At 33.1% G+C, this 27,325-nt stretch overlaps 1 protein-coding gene across 7 annotated transcripts; it reads left to right on the forward strand.

Moving 5' to 3' along the window:
• Positions 1-1,421: 1,421 nt before the first annotated feature.
• Positions 1,422-25,004, forward strand: LOC143223748 (uncharacterized). 7 transcript variants are annotated; one of them, XM_076452126.1, is made up of 5 exons: positions 1,422-1,486; positions 2,034-2,107; positions 6,828-7,007; positions 17,079-17,295; positions 18,869-25,004. In XM_076452126.1, exons 2-5 carry the CDS (start codon positions 2,039-2,041, stop codon positions 20,194-20,196), a joined length of 1,794 nt encoding a protein of 597 aa, XP_076308241.1. In that variant the 5' UTR covers positions 1,422-1,486; positions 2,034-2,038; the 3' UTR covers positions 20,197-25,004. The 7 variants fall into 7 exon arrangements, with proteins under 7 accessions (XP_076308241.1, XP_076308245.1, XP_076308243.1 ...); XM_076452130.1 differs by lacking the exon at positions 1,422-1,486 and adding an exon at positions 1,511-1,529; XM_076452128.1 differs by lacking the exon at positions 1,422-1,486 and adding an exon at positions 1,742-1,928.
• The last annotated feature ends 2,321 nt before the right edge of the window (positions 25,005-27,325 follow it).

Genomic DNA, 27,325 nt, shown 5'->3' on the forward strand with positions numbered 1-27,325 from the left:
TCGGACAGTAATGTATCCGGATTTGGCAACTATCTTCCTAGAAAGTTTCGTTTAACAGTCTATAGGCCATGACAAAATACAATGGTTATGATGCGATGTGTCATTTGAACAACTGGACTATTACTGCTGCTTGATACACCACAATTCTTGAGCAGGGCAGTGCTTTCTTGAAATATAAGACTATTGTTTATTCAGTCTGTGCCACAATATGATAACTGATCGTAACTGACGTTTATTACTGAAATAGTTTTGCTTGTTTCTTTGCTGTTAGGCATAAATCTACACAATGGTTGTTCCCCGCTGGTACAGCGGTAAGTCTTCGGATTTGAAACGCAGATAGCCCGATGTGGCTTTTGTATAAGAAGACACGCACAAAGCTGTCTCTGCTGTGTTCACAACAAGCATCGAAATTCTGTTTTCAGCGTTATGAGCTTTCAGGCTTGCTGCTAAGCCACTAGGAAGTCTTGGTTTTATAGAGTATTGTAATTTGAAAATGTCTTTTCGTATCTAGCCCATAAATGCTTTTGGGTTAAATATTTTGGTATTTTATCATATTTAATTAAAACTTTTATCTCCTAAGCATTACAGTAAATTAATAATATATAGTTATAAGGGAGTTAGAAAATTTGTTAATTCGTTAAACGTTTATCAACTTCACATCAGTATCGATTAAGTCATGTAACTCTTTCTTTTACTTTTTTAAATATATTTTTCTGTCATTAGTTGTGTGCTATCTGGTGTCATTATTATATGAAAGAACCTGAGATAATTAAGAAGAATAGGCGATTTGTTACATTAAATCACTGGGAAGTATTTTTTGTCATTTCTGTGTTTCTTGCACAACATTCTTTCTTTCTGATATTGGTTTCTTCTAAAATGTAATGTTTCTGGATACTATCGCTTTTAACCAGCAAATTTTAGGAGTATTTCACCCATCCATCTTCTTCACAGTCAGACAGTAATATGCTTATTAAATGAGACAGGCAACATATGCCAATGATAATGACAATTATTAGCAAGGAGATTTTCAACCCTCCTGATGTCCTCAGTAAAATACATTATAATAATAATCAGTTTTTCTCAATCCTGAAAATGCGTGAAACTCAACATCGAAATGCGTACGCACTTCATTTCAAAGGATTTAAACCAAGAGCGAATACAAATATTCTTTAGTAGACATTTTGTACTACATTGTATTAAAAGTTTATCAAAGTCTTAGCTTAATTACAAAGGAACAAATGTTTAAAATGGTCAAACATTAGGTCGAAGCGCATACACATTATTCAATATAATAATTATTACTCATTACCATCTCAACGAGCCTACCTTCAAATCTAGTTACATGCCCAAATTAGCGTATCTTCCGTTTTATATATAAATATATAAATGACTGAAATAATTTTAAAAAGAAAAACTTGTTTGTCACGGTAGAAAGTGCTGTCGTTTCGTACAGCTTGCGTGTCGCTCGTTTACTGCAGTAGTTGAGGTAGCGTTACAGAAGAACAGTTTTTGTCTTCATATTATAGATTGTAAATATAGTTTAATGAAAGTAAAACTTTATTTTAGTCTAGTATATACAACTTAAAAACAACAAGGGATCTGTTTATCATTAAGGCCGTTCCATTCACTATACTAAAGTCTAAAATAAAAAAATAAGACACTCAAAATCAGTCACGAGCACTAATGGCGTACGTGTAAACACGTTACATCATATAGGTTTTATACTGTTATAGATACTGAAGTTAAGCTGAACAAATAATGAATTATGAGTTCTATTTCAATAGGTGGCGCAACACCCTTCTCTCATCAATTGGAACGCGAAATAAACCAGAGACAATAAATTGACTGTAACATTTGAATAAATAGGATATGGCATGATATGTAGTACGACTACCAGTAACTCTAGCATAATAGTAGGTGTAGAAATGGTGTGTTATTGCAAAGTTATGACGTGTACGATTTTTATTATTTAAATATATACTAAAGTAATGGCAGTGTTAATGCTTTATTTACATCTTTTTGGATTATCGTAGAAATTATGGAAAAAGAAGAAGCTATACTAACTGGATACCTTTGGACTCCACCTCAAGGAATAAGTCTGTTGAAGGTTTGTAAGAATTGATCCCTAAGCCTATTTTACTTAACCAAAATAAAGTGAAATGGTATGTTGCGGAAGTAGGTGTAGATTAAATTATCCACGTAGGGAAGGCATGGTGACGCTACGCCTGTTAATATTATTTGTATGAACATATCCGTCACTGGAACTTTTAGTAAAAAACACACAATACATATAAATTATAATAATAATTTGTTATTACTATTAATACTTTCATTATAATTTACAGTTATATGTAGCATGTACTTGAATTAGTGTTGAAGTTAATATATAATTATTTGTGAGCAATATATTTAAAATATTGTTGAGATAGTTATAAATATTAATAGAATCCAGTACTAAAGTTAAAAATGTGAGAAGAATCTTTTGGCACTGGAGACTAACGTATGAAGTTTTATTTTATTTTGATATAATTGTTTCATAGCTTTAACCTATATTACAAAAAAACAAGTTTGTTCAGAAAATTGCAAAAGTGTTGAACAATGTCAAAAACGGAGCTTAAAATATCATGACTTACATTTATAACAATTTGCAGGTGGAAGAGTAAAATGTTAACTTTAGTCTAAGACCACTAAGCTGGTTAAATAATAAGAGTTTATGATCAAAAGTAAGCAGACTATATAAAATTAAAGTATAAAATGTAATTAATGATATTAGTAGTTCTGCTCAACAAATGGACATGAAAACAGACTTTTATACCAGTGTAAGAAAATGTAAACCTACAATGTTGGCATTGAATTGTCAGTATGACACTCTTGCTGCTAATTATATTTTACTAACTTATAAACCTCTTATTATATCATAAAGTTCAGCTAACATGAGAGATTTGGGTTAGACCTAAATCTAAACACTAAATAAACTATGCTTAGATGCATATATACACACCATTGAATTCTATAGTTAAAAATTAGCAGGTTTACACAAGTTCAAATATGCAGTTAATAATTAATGAAAAACAATTAAATATGTTATTTGTATATTGCCCTTTTATAACCTGGAACCTTCCCATTGGAACAATACTTCAAAATGGCTGTAATTTATATCAAATTATCACTTTACCTGGTAATCTGAGACTGTAAGAAATCCATGTCAAGGTGAGATAGAAATTCATCCCAGTAATATCAAACTAGTATACATGGATTCATTTTATATTGATAATTGAAATAAAAAATTTTCAACAAACAAATTTAAAAATTAAGTATAAGCCTACCTGTGAATGTATAGGAAAGATATTGTAATCACAATGGTTGTAAACTTGAAATATCATTATTGATAGGTATGTACCAGTAGTAACCTTCATCTGTTCTGTGTGATCTAATTGTTGAATCCTTCCTACCACTTTTATCACAGACTATTGTAGCACACATTCTTTTGCTTTAGTCACACCAAACGATGTGTGTAGCACACTGTTGTCAGGACAACATATTGTCCGTTTATGCCCAGTGCTATTATTTGAAGGAAATTGTTGCCAAGACAATGTATAGTATTTTTTTAATACCCGATAATTTTGTGATTATGATACTGGTTAAGTTTGGGTAGACATATCTATGTATTAGTTTATGCATTGTGTAATATGCACCACAAATTTTACTGTAAGAGTTATTGTTTGATGTATAACTAATCCTTAATAGTCCATCCAGTTTGAACTGAAACTGTTTATTTTAACATATGTTCAGTGGTTGCTTTGGTTTGTACAAATAATTAGATTATCATTAGACCAAATAGAGTATTTATTAAATCAAAAGTAATATTTACAAAATAATGAAAAAGAGTGAAATAATAATTAATTTTTCTCCACTACAATTCTGTTAATTAATTAAAAGGTTAGAAGATTGAATAATTATATCAGACTGGAATTAATAATTTAATATTTTATAAATTAATATAGTCAATATTAAAATAAGGAATGTGTCATTTCAGTTTGTTAAGGGGGATAGATGGTAAATGCTTCAGAAGATATAGATAATTTAACATGTCTACAATAATTTATGGTCATCCCCAGTTAACTGTTTGTAAGGAACACTTTTGGTCTGTGATTCACAAATTACCATTTAAAGAGTAACTATTTCAAGTTATTTTCAGCTGTATGCTATGGTGGCGACATCTAACAAATGTAGACATTAAAAAAATTTACTAATTCATGATGTATCATAACCAGAAGAAAGGTTCAGCAATCATTGTAATATTTTTTAAAGTCAATGAACAACTAGAGAAAGTACAGATGCTTTGAAATAAATCATGCAAACTCAGATTGTATTAGTTTTGTATTTTGTTTATGGACATTTTATAAAAATGCAACTGTGATCTTCTATTCACTTTTTCTTGGCTGAGAACCATAATTCTCCAGCACTACCTGTTTAATAAGTTAAGGAATATGTTTTTCCTTGACCTAACAATATGTTCCCACTATTATTTGTTAGGTTTTATGTCTGTAAGTTGTACGAGTGTTTGTCTGAAGTTTTTAAAATTATTACTAACAATGCTGGATATGCAATATTTTACTTGTATAATTTCAGTAATAAATTTCTTTATGATGATACACGATTAGTAATATTATTTGATTTTAAAATAATAAAGGACTAATTAAAGATCTCTCAGTTTGTTCTTCTAATTACTCCTAAAAAAGTAGACTGCTATTCAAAAGTGCTAAGTTTCTGGGTCTTTTGAAATTTACTTATTAATAAATTCAAGTGCTGATAGAAGCATAAGAAGTGGATTACTATAAGAAGTTAATTGGTCATTAAATGTATGCTGAATGTTGGTAACTTAATACAAAATTAGTAAATATTAGAGATAATAAATATATGTTGAATGTTGGTAACTTAATACAAAATTAGTAAATATTAGAGATCATAAATTGCTACTGTGAATAAAACATGTTTAGTTGGGCTGTTAAGTACTTGTAAAAATTATTTGTTGAACCTTTAGAATGTACTCTGTTATTGTTTTCTTGTTGGGTAAAAGTTTCTTCTTATCATACATGATGACACAGAATTGATGACCATAGTTTAGATTACTGCAGAGTTTTGTCATGCTACAAATATTTATCTAAAGATGTCAAATAAACTTGTGATTTTAATGTTTTGCCGTTATATCTTGATCTGAAGTTATACCTATTTCTCCCCCATTCACATGTTTATGGTATTTTGTAGTATTAATCACTAGTAACTGTTCAGATAGAGAAAAAAAATATGATTTCTCAGCACAGAAAGTCTAAATAAAGCAGGGATAATGGAAGATGTACCAGTTTTCAGAAATAGTGGCATTACTATAATTTGTTGGTCAAAACATGTGTTTTTATAATTAAAAATAATTCTGTGTATGTTGGTACTGTTGGGTGTATTAATCTCATTTCATTCTTATGTTTCTGAATTTTTTAGACTACAGGTGTCACTTTTTCTCAAAGATTTCAGTTATTATAAAATTAATCTCGAGTCACATCTATTTATATATTTTATACATTTTCATGCTTGCACTTTACTACCAAGATGTAAAAAATAAAATGGATTTGCATAAACTGCAATAATCACTAATAATTTGGCTTGATAGTCCTAGAAGCATGAAAATAATTTATTATAAATCCATACAAAACCTTTACCTGTAATCTGGCTTCACTGGTTTATAATTTGTATGTGGTATGGTGGTTATTGCACACAATCCAGTGTTAGAAGAAGGAGACCAAAGTTCAAGATGTCTTACTGGCTATACCTGCATTATTTAATGGTAGTAGTACACAGTGTAAAATTTGGGCAAAATGCTGCAGTGTATGAGTTTATCTTGAGACTAGCTTGGAATGAATGGTTTTGAGTAACTGTCAAGGTGATTAAGTCTCAAATTTGTGTTTTTATTTAATATTGTTATTTCTTAACAGATCTTTTACCAAAATTTGCCTTACATGTACACAGTTTACCCACTTAGTATTTACCAAATATTAAACTCTTGAATGGAAGAACTGTACAGAACATTCATATACCAAATATGTTTTTCACTTACACTTTTGACAACTGTTACTTAACTTGAAACAGTATCATCTATGGGCTTAGCTAAGTCTGAACAGTGATATTTTTCTGGGCATTGTAAACCTATATCTGATGCAACCATAAGTTCTATATATTAACTTACATATATTTCCATTTGATGTTGTAGGGTTATAACAGTCAGATTTATGTTAACAACTACACAATAATGTGTTAACAAACTTCCGTGCATAGCTAGATTGAGCAGGTATATGCATTGTAGTAATTTCTGTATGTAATCTGAGATTAAAAAAAAATTCATTACAGTGAATATAAACATTAGAGAAGTTTGCAACTTAATTTTTGTAGCATAACACCATTTCAATAATAACTTTCAATATAAATAATAGCCATTTTACCATATTTTATATATTTCTTTACTGTCTACTAAAATATTTTGAGATGTGATGGAAGTCTTATTAAAGAGGTGTTATTGCAGATACATCTAGGTATAGAGGTGTTGATTCTTTATTTTTGTGAATAACTGTTATGTTAAACCTTACCACAGTCTTAGTACATTTTTATTTAAAAAGTACTTAATACAAATATTTGGGCATGCAAGTTCTGGAGATGTTAAAACATTTTGTACTTCAAAGAAAAACATCTTATGTTAAATAATAAGAAATGAAGATGATGTTTAGGTGGTAGACATATTATTTAGTTTGGTAATGAATATTTTTTCTCTAAAAATAAAGAAAACGTGGAAGAAAGGATTCTATGGTCTCTACACAGCAAGCAAACATGGAATCCAGAGGCTGGAAAGTTTTGAAACAGAAGAGCACTTCTTGCGACAAGCCCCTAGTAAAATTTTCATCCTTACTGACTGTGTGAAAATCACTGCTGCACCTCAGAAACAACAAGCTAATGTTTTTGAGGTAATTTTAATGCTATGAATGCTTTCATTGTAATTCTTGTTTCTGGGTGGTTTTTGAGACCTTTTTTTAGTGTCAGAACTTTAGAAGTTTTAAAGTGCCACCCAAAATAACTTGCTATGCTAGTAGTTTCTCATTTTTAGTAATAACAAACTTTTTGTTGGGTAGTAATTTCATGTAGGTACATGAGTAAATGGGAAGATAAAGGAATATGAAACTTTTAGTGATACAAGCATTGTATAAGGTTGCTAATCTGTAGCTTATCTGTCTGATGCTCACAGGAAGAGAAAGAGAGAGGACCTTTTTGAGATGTACAAGGTTGTTAAAGGAAATGATACTGTTAATGTGTCATCTTTTTCCATATTTAATGGTGAGAATGATTGGATTAGGAAGACGTATACATTTTGACAGAAGTCATTTTCAATCAAGAAAGTTTTTTTTTTTTCTATTAGAGTAATTGGCTTTTGAATTTAGTTGTATTCGTATGTGGTGGATGTAGTTAATGTAAGAGATCTTAAAGAATTTGTAAACATTTGAATAAGGGCTAATTTTGAGTTATTTTGTTGTTTTTTTCCTTTTTATTTTATTGGTTATGAAAGTCTAGATTGGGCATTAACTAGGTAGCAGTTTTAAAGTGCACTTGTAGATCACACCATAAAAAGCAAAATTATTGTATAAGTTTTTAAGTTTTTTAAATTTATAAGTAATATCTTTTAAAAATCACAATTATGTGAGAATTAACATTTTCTCTTTTGTAATTTATTGACCACCCCTTCAATAAGTACAACATGAAATCTGTGTTAATCACTATAATATTGTCATTGCATAAACAAATCATAATTTTTCAAACCTTCAATTTTGATTGATTGTAGAACCATAAAGTAGAAAATAAGAACGTACTTGTTACATTCTCTCTTTTTCAGAATTTGTTGGTAATTCTGTCTGATGTTTAATCCTATACAGTTTATAACTAATAGCAAGCCAAATGATGTATTATATTACATTGTTTTTTCTACAGAAATGTTAATTTTCCCTTTTGGTACAAACTTCATTTCCATGAGAAATATATGGACTAGCTTAGCTTATTTTTAATGGCCCTTGTCATGTAGTTAGAAATCCAGAAAAATATAGTGCACTACTACCATAAGTATAAACAGTAGGTTTGAGTGTCATCAGCAAAACAAACCAAACAAACTTGGATGAGTATCTGTATTTCTTATAAAAACAGGAAATGTTTAGGTGAATTAAAGTAACATTCAATTTTTTTTTTTTTTTCCTTGGGCTAGGTAAAGCCATCCTATGAACCATTCATTGCACATGGCTAGTCTAGATGGATCAGCAGCTTCTTTATTATCTTTAATGGTATACATGATATACATAATGTAATCTATTTGTGACGTTCAGAAGTTTTATGGTGTCGTAAATTGTCAGTCTGTGACATCCACAAAGTTCTAGATTAGAGCCTAATTATACTTTTATATATTTTTAAACAATATATTGGAGTGGTCTGTTGTTTTAATGTACTAAAGATAACGGTAGGTTGGTTGGATAATTTTAAGAATATAGATGCACAAAATGAATAGTTTATAAGGTATTCATTTCTTGTGGAGTGTGAAATTTGTAAGTTTTTTTTGTTTTAATTGTTTTGAGCATCATTTAAATGAAATACAAATTAATACTAAGTGACAACAGTGTGCATAAAAAAAAAACTATTTATAGAATAATATAGAGAAAGAAAGGTAAAAATGTGTTTGGTTTCTTGAAGATATGTTTTTGTGGACTGTTGAAAATAATTATTGGATTTTCAGTAATAAACTGGATAATATTTGTGCATTGTTGGAAATAATTACTGTGTTTTGCAGTAGAAAACTGGATAATATTTTTCTACCGTTCTCAAGATGTTGATTCCCAGCAGATATGGTAATTGCTGGGTTGGATGTGCTTACATGATGATGTGGATCCTTGGTGCAGAGGCTCTCTCTCTTCCAGTAACCATATCCAAGGTGAAATATAGAAGACTCTTTTTTTTTTTTTTTTTTTTCCTATCATGGACTTGATATACAATTCTAAATGTCATCTGGTGTGGATAAGGTAAAACTCACATTTATGATCTGTCATACCATATCCAGTTTTTACTGAGGGTTCCCTTTAATTTCTATATAACTTTTGATGGGCTCCTTTCTTTGTTTCTGTGCACTTGGCAAGACTTTCATAAAGGGCAAAGAGTATACCTTTATTTGGAAGTGATGGCATGGTCTTCCATGGGTATGTTGTTTTTACTTTATTTGTATGCCCCATGGTTTTCCTGTGGGTGCTCCTAAAGGGGATCTCATTAGTTCTCCACCTGTTCAGTGTGGGATTCTAGCTTTTTTTGAGGGGAGGTCAGATATTGTATTGTAAGTTAATATTTCTTTAACTAAATTGTATTTCTGATAGATACCCACCTCTTCTCAAAAAACTCTTCTTGACTGAACTGCTCTCATTTGACACAAATTAAACACTGATACAGATTTATATCTTATCTTTTAAACTGTATTATTATTATTATTATTATTATTATTATTCTCTTTGATATGGATTCCTGTGCATAATAAGAAGGTCTTGGGGAATGGGTGCCTGTGAACTTTCTCTTGGAATCAAACACTTATCCATTTGTTTGTTGTACCTGTGTAGGGGAGCAGAGGGTCCTGTTGGTTGAACGATGTCTCTCAATTCCACATTATGGAATAAAACAAATATTGGGACCTCTGACAAAGTGTGCACTGCTTTGACCAAAAAGTCTTTGCCTTTTGAAATTCCGATAGTCTGGTGTGAGCTTAGAAACCATGGAGAAGACTTATGTTTTTACTCGTGTAATGTGCGAGGCAGCAACACTCAAAATAATAAGGAAATTTCTTATCTGAACCTTTAATCTGCTATAAAATCTGTTGCTTTCTATTGACATCAGATGATGGGGTTTGTTTTTAAACCTGAAAAGCCTGGTTACCCATAACTATCCACACAAAGTGAACTTAATAATCTGGTAAGACATTAGAGCCTTTTAAATGATTCTTAAGAAATTTTGGGGCCTAGACTTCAGGCTAAGAACTTACTTTCTCCAAAGACATCATTTTACTGGTACAGAAATTGTGAGAAAGAGTTTATACTGTACATTTCCTAAAAAGGTTCACTGGTTTATTGTAACAGTGTTACTGAATTACTACTAATGCTTAGAGCTACAGTATATGAACCGAGCAAGTGAAGAATATTCATTGATTCTTCTCAAGAAGTTTAAAATGTGTTCTCCTTTATGATGGTAACACATATGCATTTGTTCCTAATGCCCAGTTTGTTCACTTGAAGGAAATGTGAGAAAATTCTAACTTCTTGAAATGCAAAGATGATTGAACATTTTATGGAAACTTAAAAGTCATTTGTATGTTGTTGGATCAATAACCCTGTTATGCAAAGTTTCAGTGTTTTTTGGATGAATGAGACAGCAGAAGACGAAATTAACAATGGATAAAGAAGCAATGTCTGCGCATAGTCAACCTAATACCAAGTTTGACTAATACAAAGAAAGTCCTCTTGCCTCCACTTCATGTAAAAGTAGGCTTGATGAAACAATTTTTTTTTAAACCTTAGATAAAGATTCTGACTGTTTCAAGTATCTATTTGGCCAATTCACAGGTCTTTCAGAAGGAAAACATAACATTGCTTTTTTATTGGGCATCAGGTTATGAAACTGATTTTCAATTAACGGTTCTGAAGGACAACAAGGAGGGTTGAAAGGAAAGAAGCATGAGTTGTCTTCAAAGATGTCATTAACATGTGTTTAGTAAACAAGAACCCAAATTATTAAAATATTCTCAATAACATGCTTCATAAATTCAAAGATCTGGATTGTAACATAAGCTTGGAAATTCATTTCTTGCTCTTGTGTATTGACAATTTTGCTGAAAATCTTTGTGTCATCAGTAAAGAACAAGGGAAGGGGTTCCATCAAGACATTGGGAAAATGGAGATAAGGTATCACAGAGATGGAACATAAGCATGATGGCTAATTACTGCTGGTCATTGAAATCAGATTTTCCAGACACAAAAAATGGACCAAAACATGTAGTTTTGAGACTGAAAGGTGTAAATGTCTCTTTAAAAAAAAGGATGAATAGGTTGAATATTTGTTTGACATCAATGTTTTCTCTTCTTCACCTTCTTTGTGTTTCTGTTAATAAACATAAGAAAAAAAATATCACCTGTGGTAAGTGAAATAATTTCTTTCCAAAATGTAAAACATTCTTACATGATAGTAAAAGTTAATATTATTTTTGAAATCTGCACAGCAGAATTATGTTTATGAAGTGTAAATTTGAAGGTCTTTATCATTGGCTAGTAATTCGTTTTTCATCTGGTATTTAAACATTTTAAAGGAACACCTGATTTGTCTAAGAAATGTAATTCAAAGAGGTAATAATAATATCAGTTTCAATAGAATTATGATTTTTTTTTAAACTTTGCACAGCAATAGCTTGTTCCCTAGTACTCTTATTTTAAAATGCTTTTCTGTTGTACTAAAGCCATTGCAAAAACTTCATACACATTTTGGCTTTCATGGGAAAAGAAAACAAAGATAAACATTTCAGTTGTTTAGTTAGTTTCCAGTGATTTCCTGTTATTCAGGTGCACCTCCACTTGCTTCTCTGCCTTCTTGGCCATTAATTCATGGGCTAAAAGAACTCATTGCTTCAGCCAAAAGTTTTCTAATTCTGATGAATTTCAACTTGCTATACATCAGTCTGGTGTATGTCAGACAATCAAGAAGATGGTATGAAATACAATACCATCTCTTTCCTATCATTTTCAATGTTTTCTGGTTCTTTTTAACCAAACTTGAATAGGATAGATGTTGCAAACTCCAATCACAATAACAGTTTCTTACTTGACAATATGTCTTCAAACTTGAGAGGGCTATGCTTTTTGTTGTAAATAATCTATTGCAGTTCTTTTTGGTGTTTGTATGCAATCAAATTTGATTCAGATGAATCTAATATTGTTTAATTTAATGATCCTTTGCTGAGTTAAGATGAAAAGAGACTTCCTGGAATTATTGACTTCTTTTTAACAAACGTGTTTCTTTTTACTCTCAAAGTCACTAAACTCGGAGTTCTGCAAAGAACTCTGGTTGTTAGCAGGATTCCCTCTAAAAATTTTGTTCTCTACCTAATTGTATTTGATCATGCTTGTCTTGGACTATATGGAAGCTAAATGGCAACTAATTGTACCATTTATACTGATTCTATTAGTTCTTTGAAGACATGAATTGCATAATGCCAATTTCTACCTATTTTTAAGGTATTCAGAAAATACCCACTTGTTACCATTATTTTTTTGATGTCCAGTTTTTGTGGTTTCAAACCCCCCCTTGGGGTGGATTCCTGTACATGGTGAGGGGTGACTTCCCAGAAAAGGATCTGTACTTTTAGTTTACCTCCTCTGGAATCTGAACATCCATCCATCTATTTTTGTGTTTGCCATGCATGGCAACCCTTGGAAAGGATGAGAGGATCCAAGGTTGCTCAGTTGGTCCACTTAGCCTAGGGTCAACTGAGTATCAGTGTTGGATGTTTGCAACAGGTATTGTTGACATTTTGTATGATGCTGGTGTTTGGGTATAGTGCTCATTAAACCTTGGTTTTGCTGCAGTGACCTTGTTTGGCATTGTTGTGCATCCACTCGTAGCACTCTGTAGTGGGTGGGGCCAATGCCTTTATTATGGATACACCATTCATGAAAAAATAAAATTTTAACAAGACAACAGATTATTGGAAAATGATCATGCATGTACAACTGTTGTACAGTTACCATCACAGTTAGATTCTGTACTTTGATTTCCAATTATGCATTCCTTATTCACAAAAGCATTAGGGCAGACATTTCTTTTTTTTATTGCAAAGGGATTAGAGGGACTTGCTGCCCTTTCCCCCAAAGTCAGTAAAGAAGTTACACTCTGGAGAAATTTTGGTTAAAACCTCTTCACCACAACATTTCAAACTTCTTTTGAAGGCCATTGGGGATATACCCATCGAGGTTACTCCACGTGAAACTTTGAATTTTTTCACAGGTGTTATAGTTGAGAGAAATTTAAAAAACATTTCTAAGTTAGACCCTTGCTAGTTTTTCCAGCCAAGGTATTTCTGCAGTGTGCTGAATCTCCATGTGCAAAGAAGGAATTGCAATGCCTACTAATGTTCTGATATTGACATTTACATCACCATGTCACCTGCCATAGTCAGAGCAAATTATCTGAACTGTTAGATATAGCAGTATATTCCAAACCCTCTAAAGTGTTTCAGTGTTAGTACTTCAGTCACTCAAAGACATCATATCGTGTTTCTTTAACATGCTCATTGTGGTGGCAAAGACCACAACACCTACAAGTTAGAACTGGAACCACACTGTATTAACTGTAGTGGTTCACAACCCTTTACTCTATTTCTTGCCTTAAGTGGGTGGAGGAGAAAAAGGTGCAATGTTTGAAGACTATAAACAATAACTCCTATCCAGAGATTTGGAAGTTATTGTTCACCACTCCATTGCAACATATGTTGCTGCATTCTGTTTCACTGCCACAGTAGGAATGCAGACAGATCTCTCTGTGCTACCAGCATAGTCATTTGCAAAACATCTGAAGTCTTTTGCCCTCCGTTGTTAGTAAATGACGAATCTACATCTCCTTCCATGTCTGTCTCCACCACTCCTTCCAGTGACTGCATGGGTGTTTCCTCTGGTCTATCCTCTTCTGCAGCCCTGGGATACAAAATGATTATTTGTTCATGCCCTCACTCACTGAAATCTTTGTCCACAGACAGAGACCTGCCCACTCGACCCAGGGAAGGATCCATGGAAGTCAGTGGACCTCTGTCCAATAAAGGAAAAGTGTGGTAGAAAACAAAAGGGATCCCCATTTTGTTGTCCTCCACATAAATAAAAATGGCTATTTGGATACAGTGTAATTGTTTGGGTTTTCATTCAAATGTGGATGACATCAAGGGTTTAATTGTTTCTTGCCATTCTGTGCATCTCTTCTTACAGGAAACATTTCTGAAACCTGCTGATGCAGTCATTTTTCAGCAGTTTTCTTTGTACAAAACTTTCAGTGTGTGATGTAGGGTTGGCACTACTGGTCGATCATTGTGTGCCCATCCTGTCTTTACCACATGATACACTCTTGGAGGCTGTAGCCATCCATGTTTCTTTGAGTCTTATTATTACAAGTTGTACTATCTACCTGTCTCCTGAAGAGATCTATGATCAGTTAAACCTTGATGCCCTCCTGTCTCCCTTTTCAATGCTGGAGGATTTTAATGGATATAGTCCTCTTTGGGGTGGTTCTGATACAGATAGGAGGGGTTGTTCCATAGAGTGTATGTTTTCAGATCACAAACTTTCATCAATACTGGTTTTTGTACTTATTTTACTGCTATTGATTGCTCCCTCTCTCTGCTCTCATTTATATTTCTCTTACTTTTCTTGGAAGATTGACAGTAACCATAGGGCAGTGATAATTTTCCTATCATTTTGAGAGACACTTGTCATGGTTGATGCTACCAAACCCACATGCATCAATTGAAGTTGAACCAAACCAACTGGCACTCTTTTACTGCTTTCTTAAAACTTGATCCTGGCATCACCTGTAAGCCATTGCTAAGTGATTGCATGGCAGCAGTGAGTGATTGACTACATTGTCCAGGCAGCTGCTCAATGTATTCCTCAATACGTTTTTTTTTTTTTTTTTACAGTAACCTCGTCCATGGCGGAATCCTGCTTGCCATATGGCACAGAAAACTTAAAGGTGGACACGCCAGACATCAAACCCAAAAGGAATCCTGGATTAAGTATGCATCTAGCATCTCTTCTACCACCAGTTCCAAAGTCATATGGTACAAGATCAATAGGTCAGTGGACAGTTTACTTCCGTCCCTACTTTGATCTTGTTCTCCAATGGCCAAGAATTTGCTGATGTCCAGAGCATGCCAGTACCTTCCACCAAAGCTTTTCTTATGCATTTAACACTTCTGTTTCATCCCTCACCTTCTTAGCTATCAAGACACTGGCAAAGCGATCACCTCTTTCTTTTCATGCTGATCATCTCTATAACTATAATAGCCTCTTTTATGCTGGTGGAACTTTACCTTGCTCTTCATTAGTCTGGCTGTACATCAGTCAGATCTGTTGATATTCACTCTGAGATGCTATGCCAACTCTCTCTCTCCTGCTTCTTTTGCAATTTTTCTGGCTTTTTTAACCAGATCTGGCAGGAAAATGTTTTTCTGATGCTTGGTACCATGCTGTTGTCCTCCCTTTTCTTAAGCCTGGTAAGGATACCAAGATTCTTTCAACTGTTGTCCAGTTGCTTTGAGTTGTCTCTGCAAGACTTTAGAGAGGATAGTTAATATGCATCTTGTTTGGTTCCTTGAATCAAACAACCTCATCTCTCTTACTCGGTGTGGGTTCCAATGACAGCTCTATGCAATGGACCATCTAATTCAACTTGAAATGCCAATCAGGGAAGTCTTTCTCAAAAGACATCTTGTTTCTGTATTTTTTGACCTTGAGAAAATTTGATGCCACGTGGAGGTATGTCATCCTGCTAGTTCTTCACTCATATGGGTTGTGTGACCATTTGCCCATTTTTAATGGACTAATGATTCCAAGTGTCTGTGGGTTCAATGCTTTCCCAGTTTTTCCCACAGAAACTTTGAGTTCTTTAGGGCTTTGTCTTGAGGGTTAAACTTTTCAATATAAAGATTTAAATCCATCAGTGGTCAATTCACCAAGCATGAGGTTTATTGAACAGCAGCTATAGACTACCCTCAGTCATTTACTAAAATGGACCACAGCAAACAGTTTTACTTTTTCTCTCTCTAAAATCGTTTGCATGCACTTCTGCTACCAGCAGGATATTCACTCTGATCCAAATCTCAGTTTCAGAGAAGTTGTGCTTCCTTTGGTCCCTTTGACCATAAACTGATCTTTATTCCACACATCAAGCTGCCAAGTGTCAAGTATACAAAGGCACTGAACACCCTCCATGTTCTCTCTTCCACCTTTTGGGGAGCAAGTTGATGTTCTGTGCTAAAATTTTGTTTTGCCCTCACTTGATCAAAAGTGGACAATAGGTTTCTAGTCTTTGGCTCTGACAGGTTGTCCTCGGCTTTGAAGATGTTGGATCCTGTTCACCACTGGGGGCTTTGGCTCTGCACAGGAACCTTTAGCACTTCTCCAGTTCAGAGTTTGTACACCGAGTCTCGTGAACCAGCTCTACACCTTTGCTATTTTCAATTGTCTTTACTGTATGCTTCAAAATCTCTATCTATACTGCAGCATCCCACTTGGGGTTGTGTTTTCCTTCCTCAGTGGGCCATGCTTTTTCAGAATAGACAGTCTGCCATTGTTCCTTTTGGAATTTGTATCCAGACACATATGGATGAATTGGGTCTTTCCTTGGATAACATTGCTGTATCCATTGGTCAGCCTATCCCACCATGGCTTATTACCATCCCCAAATGTGATCTTTCTTTGAGTCCTTTGAAGAAGGCTGATATTCCCAACTGGAAGTACTGCCTTCTATTTTCCAAACTTTTAAACCATCCTTCCATTTTCATTTATACAGATAATTCAAAATCAGGCAACTCTGTGGGTTCTGCCATAGTTTGTTGTGGTTTGGTGGTTGCATGCAGAATTCCCTCTGCAGTTTCTGTGTTCCCTGCCAAATTGTACGCCATTTCTCTTGCTCTGGATCACATAGAACCTATACAGTACATTAAATGTACTATTAATACCAACTCGCTTAGCTCTCTACTGGCCATGGAATCGCATTAGTTCTCACTCTGTTTTCGTCAATATTCCAGTTGTACACTCTTTGTTAACCTGAAGATGACTTAAGAAGGTCGAAATGTTCCATCACGAAAGAAAGTATTTCAGTTCTATTTTTTTGTATGTGTGTTTTATTACAAGCTCTTATTGTTTTATAAACATGACTTAACCTTTAGTCTTTGCTGAAAGCAATTCATCCATCCAGAATTTTTCTTTCAGGTTAGAACAAAATGTCACACACACACGTTTTCAGCAGAAAGTTTTCAGGAGATGACAAAGTGGATCACTTGTCTTCAGAGTGTTGCTTTTGGTATTCCTTTGTCATCATGTGCTTCCAGTTACCAACAGGATGCTTGTTCAAACCAACATAACCCACAACCCAGTAGTTCTGGTGTACACCAAGAGGAAAACCTACTGTATAGTTCTATGAATGCTCGTAAGTGGACAAAACTCTTGTATCTCTTTGAAAATACAAAAGTGTTAGTGACATAGCACATATGAAAGTTGGAAACGGAGAAACCAAGTGTTTATTATGTATAGTACAGGTTTTAATAAATTTTACAGCATTTTTTATTTATTTATTACTTTAACATAAATGCAGCACTTTTAATGAAGTTGTAGTCTGTGAAAGGTATTATGGATAGTTCAGTAAAGATGTGATGTACATACAGTATGTAATTTTTTTTTACTAGCAGTAACAATCCACGAACCTGTTGGTTCTTTAGTCTGTTGTATTTTACATGTGGTAACAGTTCATTGCTTTCTGTAATCTGATCAGATTTGGTAAATTAGTATCAATGCCATGCTATTATAAGATAGTATTATTTAAAAAATTACTGTAAGAGAAAAATAATTATATTTAATAGTTGAAGGTTTGATAACAAATGTTAGTTGTGAAAAAGTTTTGAACTCTGGTAGGAGACACTTTGCAAATTCATTTAACAAAGTTGAGATGTATTATTATTGGATAGTGAACATGGTTTCACTAAGAGAAAAATTCTTGTCTTATAAATATTTTAACATTCCTTGAAAAGGTTTGTGTGGATAATGGTGAAGGTACAACTGTGTAGATTTTGTTTAACTGGATTTGAAGAAAGCATTTGACAAGGTGCCACCTAACAGGCTTGTAACAAAATTATCTTTAGGTATGAGGGATAAGTTAACTAACTAGGTAGAGGAAAGGTTTGAAGGAAGAAAGCTGGGGGTTGTTATAGATGCAGTTCAGTCAAACTAAATTAATGTGACAAGTGGTGTATGTCAGGGCTCAGTCTTAGGACCTTTGCTCTTTTTAATTTACATTAATAACATAATTGAAGGGATGGTAAATAAATTACTTACATTTGCTTATGATATTAAGGTCTTGTTGGCTGTGAAGAGGGTTACTAGAATTGTGTTTACAGTTGAAGGGTTTTGAGATGAGGAAAGGTTAAGATCTCTGAAATTCTTGATGATGAAGAACCCACTTGAAGTAAAAAATGTATCTCAAATGTTCTCTGCTTTATTAATAAGTTTTAACACCCATACCAGCTGTCTTGAGATCTCTGAAACTGTTTCTCTTTAAAATAACACTCAGAGGGGTCTGAAAGAGTTTTTATTTTATTATTAGCTCTGAGACTAGTAGGACTAGGGGACATATAAATATGAATTTGTTCAGGCTAGGGGTTATTTGCAGCTAAGATGGTTTTTTTGGTTTTCAAAGATAATGTTTGGTTTTTTTAGTTGCTTTTAAATGTGCTTGATAATTACATGGATAATAAAGGCTTGCTGTGAGTTTTTCTTTATTTTTTTTATTTAAAGGATGGAGCAGCCTAGATGGTCCAGTAGGTCTTGTCCTCCCTGAACATTGTTAAAACATTATTCTTTAGTGTTTTACTGTGTGTTGCTTTAAATTTTGTTATGCTTTAGCTGTAGTTTAGTTATTTGTGTCAACCAAGTGTAATAGTAACCTTGTTTTTATTATTTTCTTCATAAATGTAGAGTTGAAGTTAGGGTTATTTTGTTCTTTACAGCCGAAGTTTATGAAGTTCACATTGTAGAAACAGAAGCTTCTAGTCGGTGTGCATTATCGGGTGATTACTATTTAATTGTCACTTCTGTAAATATCTCCTTGGGAGAAAAAGGTCCACAAGGTCAGGTAGGTCGCCTACTATTCACTTGGCCATTTCGACACATCCGTCGCTATGGAAGTAGCTCAACAAAATTTTCCATTGAAGCTGGTCGAAAATGTACTTCTGGTGAAGGACTGTTTATATTTGAAACAAAAGATGGAAATGTTGTATTTCAGAGTGTTGCAGCACATGTTAATTTGTTGAAAATGTCTCAGAGCGAAGTTAACCTCTTGGAAAATTTTAGTGGTGGCTCAGGACCCACTTGCTTTGGGAAACAGGCAGCTGCAAGCCATGAGAATCTCCACATGCTTACTCAAGTGGGGAAAGCCTGCACAGGAATGATCAGGGATACCTCTCCGCATTATAAAACTAACAAGAGTTCCCCTGAATTCAGAAATGAAGATCCAAAGAGTAAGAATCTTAAACCTCTCCCTCCTATAACTAAACCTCCAAGAAAAAGTAAAGGACTTACCGGCAAAATGACACCAACCAAAGATATAGCAAAACCAGTACCTAAAGTAGAACATGTATATGATAAACCAGATAGTTCAAACATACAGTTTGATGTCCAAGAATTGCAAAACACTGAACCTTTGTATGATGAACCAGATGAAGATGGACAAAAACCCACAACAGGAGAGTGTGAAGATGAATGTCGTGAAGAACCTGTTTATGCTGTTCTTGAAGAAAATGCAAGTAGACAAGAGATCCGTAGTGAACCAAAAGATGGTAGTGAAGGTGACATAAGGACACTGTTAGTAACAGATATGTCTAAAGACATTAGCAGTTTTTCACTAAGTGGGAAAGTAATTTCTGACAAAGGAGCTACTACAATATCCCAACAGAAAGAGAGTGATTTTGGTGGAAGATATTCTAGTTTGAGTCCTACAAACAGGCATATCTATGGAAAAATAAATCCTGTTAACAAATCCCAAGCAACCAAGATTGGAAGTGAATTGTTCAGTCCAGTTAATCAGTCTACTGTATGGTACTCAGAAGTGGACATTAAACAGTGTAGTCAAGATGAAGAGACAACCAAGAAACAAGATATTAATCCACTGGTGGGTGTTGAGTATGCAAACATGATTGCCTCTCAAGGGCCAACAAGAGAACTGATGGTTCTTGAAGGTCCAAACCTTGACTCTTCAGATAACAATGTTCCTTCACATTTCATGCACAATGATTCAGAATATGCACAGGTGCTTAAAAAGACTGGAAAAGTTAAGTGAAAATTTGTAGAACCAGGTTATAAATATATCTTGAACAGTTATGGGATGTTATTTGTTTTTGCTTAGTGCTGTTATGAGCACATCAATCCTGACAAATTATTGTACAAGTATGGAATGTCTGAAAATAATACAACGATTATGCATAGTGACTGTAATTTACTCATCAGAATTTCATTGTTACTTGAACTAGTGACCCTGAACCATTCAACCTTTCCCTCCTTAGTAGTGATAGGTTTGAACAAAATTAAATAGTATCTGCTACCACATACAAAGGAAGGATTCTTACAGCATGTCAAGAAATTGTGTAGTTTTCACTATTGTGCTCAGTTGAAATATTGTCTCATGTAGTTAACAGAGTGCTCAGAACTTTGTCTCCAAACAACTCCAAAATTATTCATACAAAATAGTGTTTATTTTTGAAAGCCTGTATATATAGCTGTTGATTTTTTTTTTAAATTTGTAATAATTATAAAATTTTAGAAATTTTTTGCAGTTGTCGAATTTAGACGTACAAATATCAAAGACTTAACTTCTGTATCCCAAGTTATAGTTCGAAATGATATTTTCTTTTCTTTTAATCTTTATTTTCTATTTATCTAAACCTACAAATTATAATTTTGTATTTTGATATAAGCAAGCAGCTTTGTGGTTTCGGAATTTCTAGCACAAAATAATTCCAAGACATTTAATTTTTTGCAGTTCTTCAATATTTACTATAAACTTGTAGCTAACAGTTCATGTTTTGCTTAAAATTAATTTAATTTTGATTATCTGTTGCAAGAATGTCACATATATACAAGTACTATGATATACCAGTTAGCTTTTTGTATTCCTTGACTTTTTCTAGAATGCTCAAAAACAGTTTATATGTATTATGTACAAATAATTTAGTGATAACTAGTCTAAAACAATGTGGACTGTATGACCACCTATATTCACCCCCCCTTGCAAACTGTGCTATGCATAGAAGACTTGTCACTGAATAGTAAGTCTTTTAATGTGAATAATAAGGGTTAATATTTTTAATAATTGGTTCAGTTTAAGTTGCAATATTTTGCTTGTGAAAATGGCTGTGTGACAAAATCTCTTGTCACAAGAAGTATTTTTGTGTCATTTCATGTATTTTAAGTTATGTACTTATGGTCTAACTCTTTTCAACATTTAGAACTGTATATGAAATATTCTGAGTTAGTGCTGAAACTTGTGATAATATTAATGATAAACCAATCTAGTGAAGAAGTGTTGCCTTGATTTATTATGTTAAGCCTTATGTGCTGCAACTTAGCTTGTTTGTGCTTTGGTGTTTGTAGCAGTGTATGGTGGTCAACATCTGACTGAAAGGCTAAACTGGTGAAACCTGGTAATATGTTATTTAAGCATCAAAGGTTACAAACAAACAGGGTCTTGCGATATTTCATTGCTTTACTATTGGAGAGCTACTACTTGATTTCATATCTGATGTGAGTTTTAACAATAACAAACAGAGCTCTGATTTGCCAAAAAAAATTCAGATCTGGTTTAGGATTAGACATGTACTGTTTTGTAAGGCAATCTGACCTTTTCATTAGTTTTTCTTATAGATGTTAAATTTTGAAACAACTTCTACAATGTGTATTCTGTTTGTATCATCACTTTTGTTACAGAAATCACAGTTCGTTGTAGGTTTTATTTAAATTATTCTTTAACATGTACCTAGCAACATTTGTAAATTTAAATTCAGTTTTGACAGTTTGTTCAGACACTGATATCTTGAACATCTGTAGAGCTATTTATATCTTGTTCACACTTCAGCATGGATAAATTGTGGCATAACTTTTATTATTATTACTTCACTTTTCTACTCGCATGAAAGTCTTCTTTCTAGAGGGAAGTTACAAATACTGCATGTAAGTTGAATTGAAACAGTATTATAAATCATTGTTTACAGTCAGTTAGTATTAAGATGATTATTATAGGAAAGTGATGACCAACTTGTATGTAAGATAATATAGGAAAGTCACATTTTTATTACTTTCTTATTGTATCCATTAACATATAAAGTAACGTTTTTAACTTGCCAATGAAAAATAATATTATAAGAAGCTTGTTATTGTGTGTGGAAAGATAATGTTAGAAGACAGTTACTAACCATTTACAATTAACTACATTACAACCATTATGAAAATTATTAGAGGATTACATATAGTGTTTATTTTATTAGCTTCAGGGGTTGACGTGATTGAGGATATATGTTCAAGTGTACTGAATATTGACATGTATTTATCTATTAATTCATTCCTACTGGCCAGTGCCTTCTTATTAATATAAGTATTTTAAACATATTATCCAATTTGTATTTCAAGTGCTCCAAAGTTATGTATGGACCAAACCCTAGAGCTCCTGTCAGTTTGATAACAATAAATGCTGGTAAATTGCATGGTGAGACAGTTACAAAGGGATAAATATATATATATTCTGTTACCGAAGATGTAAAAGATACACAAGCTATAGTTTAATATCATCATTATAGACTTGCTCCAGTGGCACAATGGTATGTCTGAAGACTTGTGCTGCTCAAAAGTGGGTTTTGAAGCCCATGGTTAACGGAGCACAAATAGTCCACTGTATTGCTTTCTGCATAACTACAAACAAATACATATTTATAAACAGCTTTATAACAACAGTAATAAGATACTGACTATCCACAATCAGATGTAGACCTTTATCATATTATTATAATTAGGTCTTGGGTTTTACCTACCATTGATACACTGGCAAGGTACATTGTAGATATTATTGAAATATGCAAGTAGAAAGTTCCAACTTCCAGACTTTGTGTTAGGCCTGTCATAGATATTTACAATAAGTTTATTATCACAACAGCTGAATATCTATTCGTATTCCTTTTGCTGTGATATTGTGACATTCCAAGCTTCAGTTGCTATTTGTCATTAAATTCCATAGTTTTCTAAGGTAATGAAGAAGTCATATAAAAGTACCACAGTACTGAGCATGTTAATATATTATTTGAAGTAGAAGCAGTAATATCTACTATTGTTCAGTTTCTCAAGTGAGTATGGAAGTTTTGTATATAATTGAAGTTCAAATTTAAAACAGACCAAAGTGTCAAATCTTGCTGCAATATATTCATTCTGATAGATAAGATTTTGTTTGAACACTACCAGTATTTCATGTTGTTCAGTCACACTGTGGCATCTAGCTGTAGCAATTGGATTATCAGAGATGGTTTTCACACACCAGAATTTGGGCATCAACTATGCTGACAACTTAGTTTGTATAGTAGTAGTGAATCTCCTACATTTTTCATATTGAAATCAGTATAGTTAAGTATACATTTCAACTTGTGGTTATTTTATATTCCCACTAATAAAGACAATCAGTGGTAATTGATGAATTATATTTCTTACTATATATCTCTTCACTTTGGGTAAAAGTTTGCAGTCGGTGGCAACCTTCTGGGTGTTTGGTAAGTATTCTGTCTTAAGTTGCAGGACTGTTTTCATCTTTAATGATGAGCAAAAACTTTGTCTGTGCTAAAAAAAGTGTAAAATAATGCCTTTTGTAAAATATTGTAGTAATTTCTGACCTTTGCCAAAGTTGGATGTTTAACATTTATTTACTTTCTCTCTCTGTCTGTTTTATTTGTGGCTGGTAAATTTTTTAATATATAAACTTTTGTAGGATAGCAGTTTACAAGATAACTACATATTGCACATTTTAGTATTTCAGCATGTCTACTGATAATATTACAAGATAATATATCGGGTATTTTGGTGATGTTTAATTCATTTTACAACAGAGATATATTGATACACAGTGTAAACATTACAGGTTTGAAATGTGTATTGGACTCTTCCTCTCTTGTTTCTTGATGGGATGATATTGTCTTCTCTGTAAAGAAGCTGATAAGTTATCCAACTCGAGAATCATGGTGAAAGTAGCCCATTAAAGTCCCAGAGATCAATGTTCAGTATATATTATCCTACACTAAAAGGGGTTTATTGTTATAAACAAATTGTATTTCATTACTTGTATATTTTTTATTTGCAATATTAATAACTTTATAGAGTAATTTTTATATATTTTTCTATAAAATAAAAACACCACTCATTGAATAACATATTTGATACCATGATCGATTAGAAACTGATTTTTATCGGCCCAGGATGTGCAAGAGTTGTGTGTATATCATTGGCCCAGGATGTGCAAGAGTTGGGTGTATATCATTGGAACAAACACTAAATGATAAACCTAGTTGATGCCACTTCCTTTTCCAAAACTTTCCACAGGAAGAGTAGAAAGGTGTAAGTGTGAAAGAACAATGTTTGTTTTTGTATTAGAGATGCACAGTATAAAGATATCAAAAAATAATTGTATTTGAGACTTGCTTGAATCTTTTGATGAGTAAATTTAAAATATGTGATTATAAACAAACCATGGTGAAAATACCTAGCACAGTTGGTGTTTCAAACAGACGTGCAAGAAATTAATTGATTTTAGGAAAATATTTTGTTAAATAAACGTGTACTTTTTGCTGTTTTGTCAAAGGTTTGTGTATTTAAGTGAGTTATATAGTTGAAAAGTAATTGAACTACAATACACGTGAGAGAATAGAAATAGTGGATTAAGCTATGTGCTTGTAGATGGAGAGAGTACTAGGGTTTGAATCTGGGAGAAACAACACATCATCCAGAAATGCAAACTGATGTTAAGCTTTCACATTACAAATATGTATGTTATTCTATTTTATATTGTACAATATACAAAGAATCTTACTCATTGATTAAACTGAAGTTTATCACAGGAAACTTTCTTGTGTAATATTTTAAACAAGTTGATAATAGTTGTTTACATGTTTGTGTGAGCCTAAAATGTGAACAACTCTTTTACTTTCAATAATGATTTCACCTCGGATTACGTTATCATATTTTTAGTTTCATTTATCAGGAAGCTCCTTCTCTTATTACAGGATTAGTTTTTTATAAATGAAGTAGGTATTATACAATAATACATAGAATATTCGATAACATATTTCGCAATACATCAGATATACATAAAGTACCAAAACTTCACAACATTAAATAGGTGGAATGAACGTATGTATATTTATCGATAACGTATTTCAAAATAGTTATATTACTGCAGGCAAATTTTTCTGTGTACTAAATCAAAATATAAGTTTGGATTTTTTCATCTGCACTTTAATAATAATAAAAAGATGCCAAAATTAATGGCCTCGTAACGTGACAATAAATGAACATTGACGCTACGTGACGAATTTGTTTGTAACTTCAAACAGTTTGGTTCCCTTGTGAGAAACGAGTTTAATGTTCATTATCAAGTGACGAAGATGAAATACCATCTTTGTTGTGGTTACAGGAAAGGTAACCATTCATCCTTTTTTGATGTTTCTTCCACTGTTTTTGTCTATGAGCAAGTTTGGAGGCCATTGTCTTGTTCTCTGTAATGATGAATAAAAGTCATGTGAAGATGATGGGCTGTAAAGTTTACCTAGATATAACGAAAACTGAAATATCTTTATTTTAGAGTAGTCAGATGGTGAAGGGAAATAAAACATATTTTATTGGAGTACCATAAATAAAGTAATAAAACATATTCTAAATCGGTTATTAACTGACAATACATGACTTCTACACATTGACAACACAAATGTATGATCACATCGCGCATACACTAATGTACAAAAAAATGGAACATCTGAAAAACGTATTTTTAATAACAAATAATGGTTTGTTTGAATAACATTGACGTTATCATCAGAGCTTTAATATTCATCATTAGTCGTTGTAGATCTGATTTAATCCTAGGTGTGGGCAAAAAGAAAGCAAATATTAATTATGACTGTGATGGTGTTTTCACCAATTTCCCCCTTTTTAAAATATATCTTTGTTTTTCATGGATTCAAAGCTGTGTGTATATATGCTTCCCCCCCCCTCCAAATTTCCATCAGGAACCCTTCATATCTGATTTATTATAGCGCTATGGCCCCTGTTTAGCTATTCCCTTCCGAATAAAAGAGTCGGGAACGTGTTGCAGAGACATAAGTAACGAAGTCGAGCCTGACTTGTACCCAAGAACAGTTAACTCGTAAAAATCATTTTTAAAAGATAAGATCGGACAGATGTAAAGGGTTAGTAGTTATGAACAAAAACATTTGATCTTCGTAAAGACGAAACTAAATTCCAAATACTTTACAGTGATCCTAACAAAACAACTGAGACGAAAGTTAAGAGATCATATACAAACAAGTTAACTACCAAAGAAGTTTCTAGATTAACTTAACCGCACCATAGAATTATGCGGTTTGCTAAAATAACGTAAACTGGATATGACGCCGAGACCCACACTCAACATATGGTAGTGCCAGAGTTGTTACTTTAACTTCAATAACACAAAAGACCTGCTGTGCTGAAACGAAGATGTACTTCACCATAGGTACATACATAACAATACTGTTTCCATTGGACTGTGTAACTCTACCTACCTGTACAGACATAAGAATGGAGTGAAGTCGTGTAGAATCACATAAGAATTTGGAGATGCCCAGGCCGACAGTGGACAGTCTTGCATTCCATCCTCCACAATGGACATCATCATTTTGGTAACAAATTAGATCTAAGTGGTGTTGTTATGGGTAATACAGTCGCTGTCATTGATACTCGTTTATGTAACAACAGCAGTTGTTAAAATACAAACACCGGGCTGATCTCTGATTTAGATACATCGATGACTTATATGGACTGTGGTACCATGACCTTCCTTTAAACAAATTTCTAGACCTTAAAAGTTCCGTAAACCCTAACATCCAATTCACATTGAATCGTTCGAATGTCTCGACATTACTTGAAGTATCGATAATTACAATAGTATACAACTGACCTTGTTTAACAAAACCTGTTTCCCTTAACACCAACTACCCCAAAGCTTCTAAGAAAGGTACAATTATTGACGAATTAAGAATGATCGATCGCACCTGTAGTGAACTAAACACAAAATTACTTCTTCCAAGCAACGAATATCTAACTTTTTTACATCGAACAAACTTTTAAGGAGTATGACGTGCAAAAGTCAGTATGGTACTTCCAATATAAAGAAAATATGAACCAAG

This window comes from Tachypleus tridentatus, chromosome 8 (genome assembly GCF_004210375.1).
Source record: "Tachypleus tridentatus isolate NWPU-2018 chromosome 8, ASM421037v1, whole genome shotgun sequence".
NCBI lineage: Eukaryota > Metazoa > Arthropoda > Merostomata > Xiphosura > Limulidae > Tachypleus > Tachypleus tridentatus.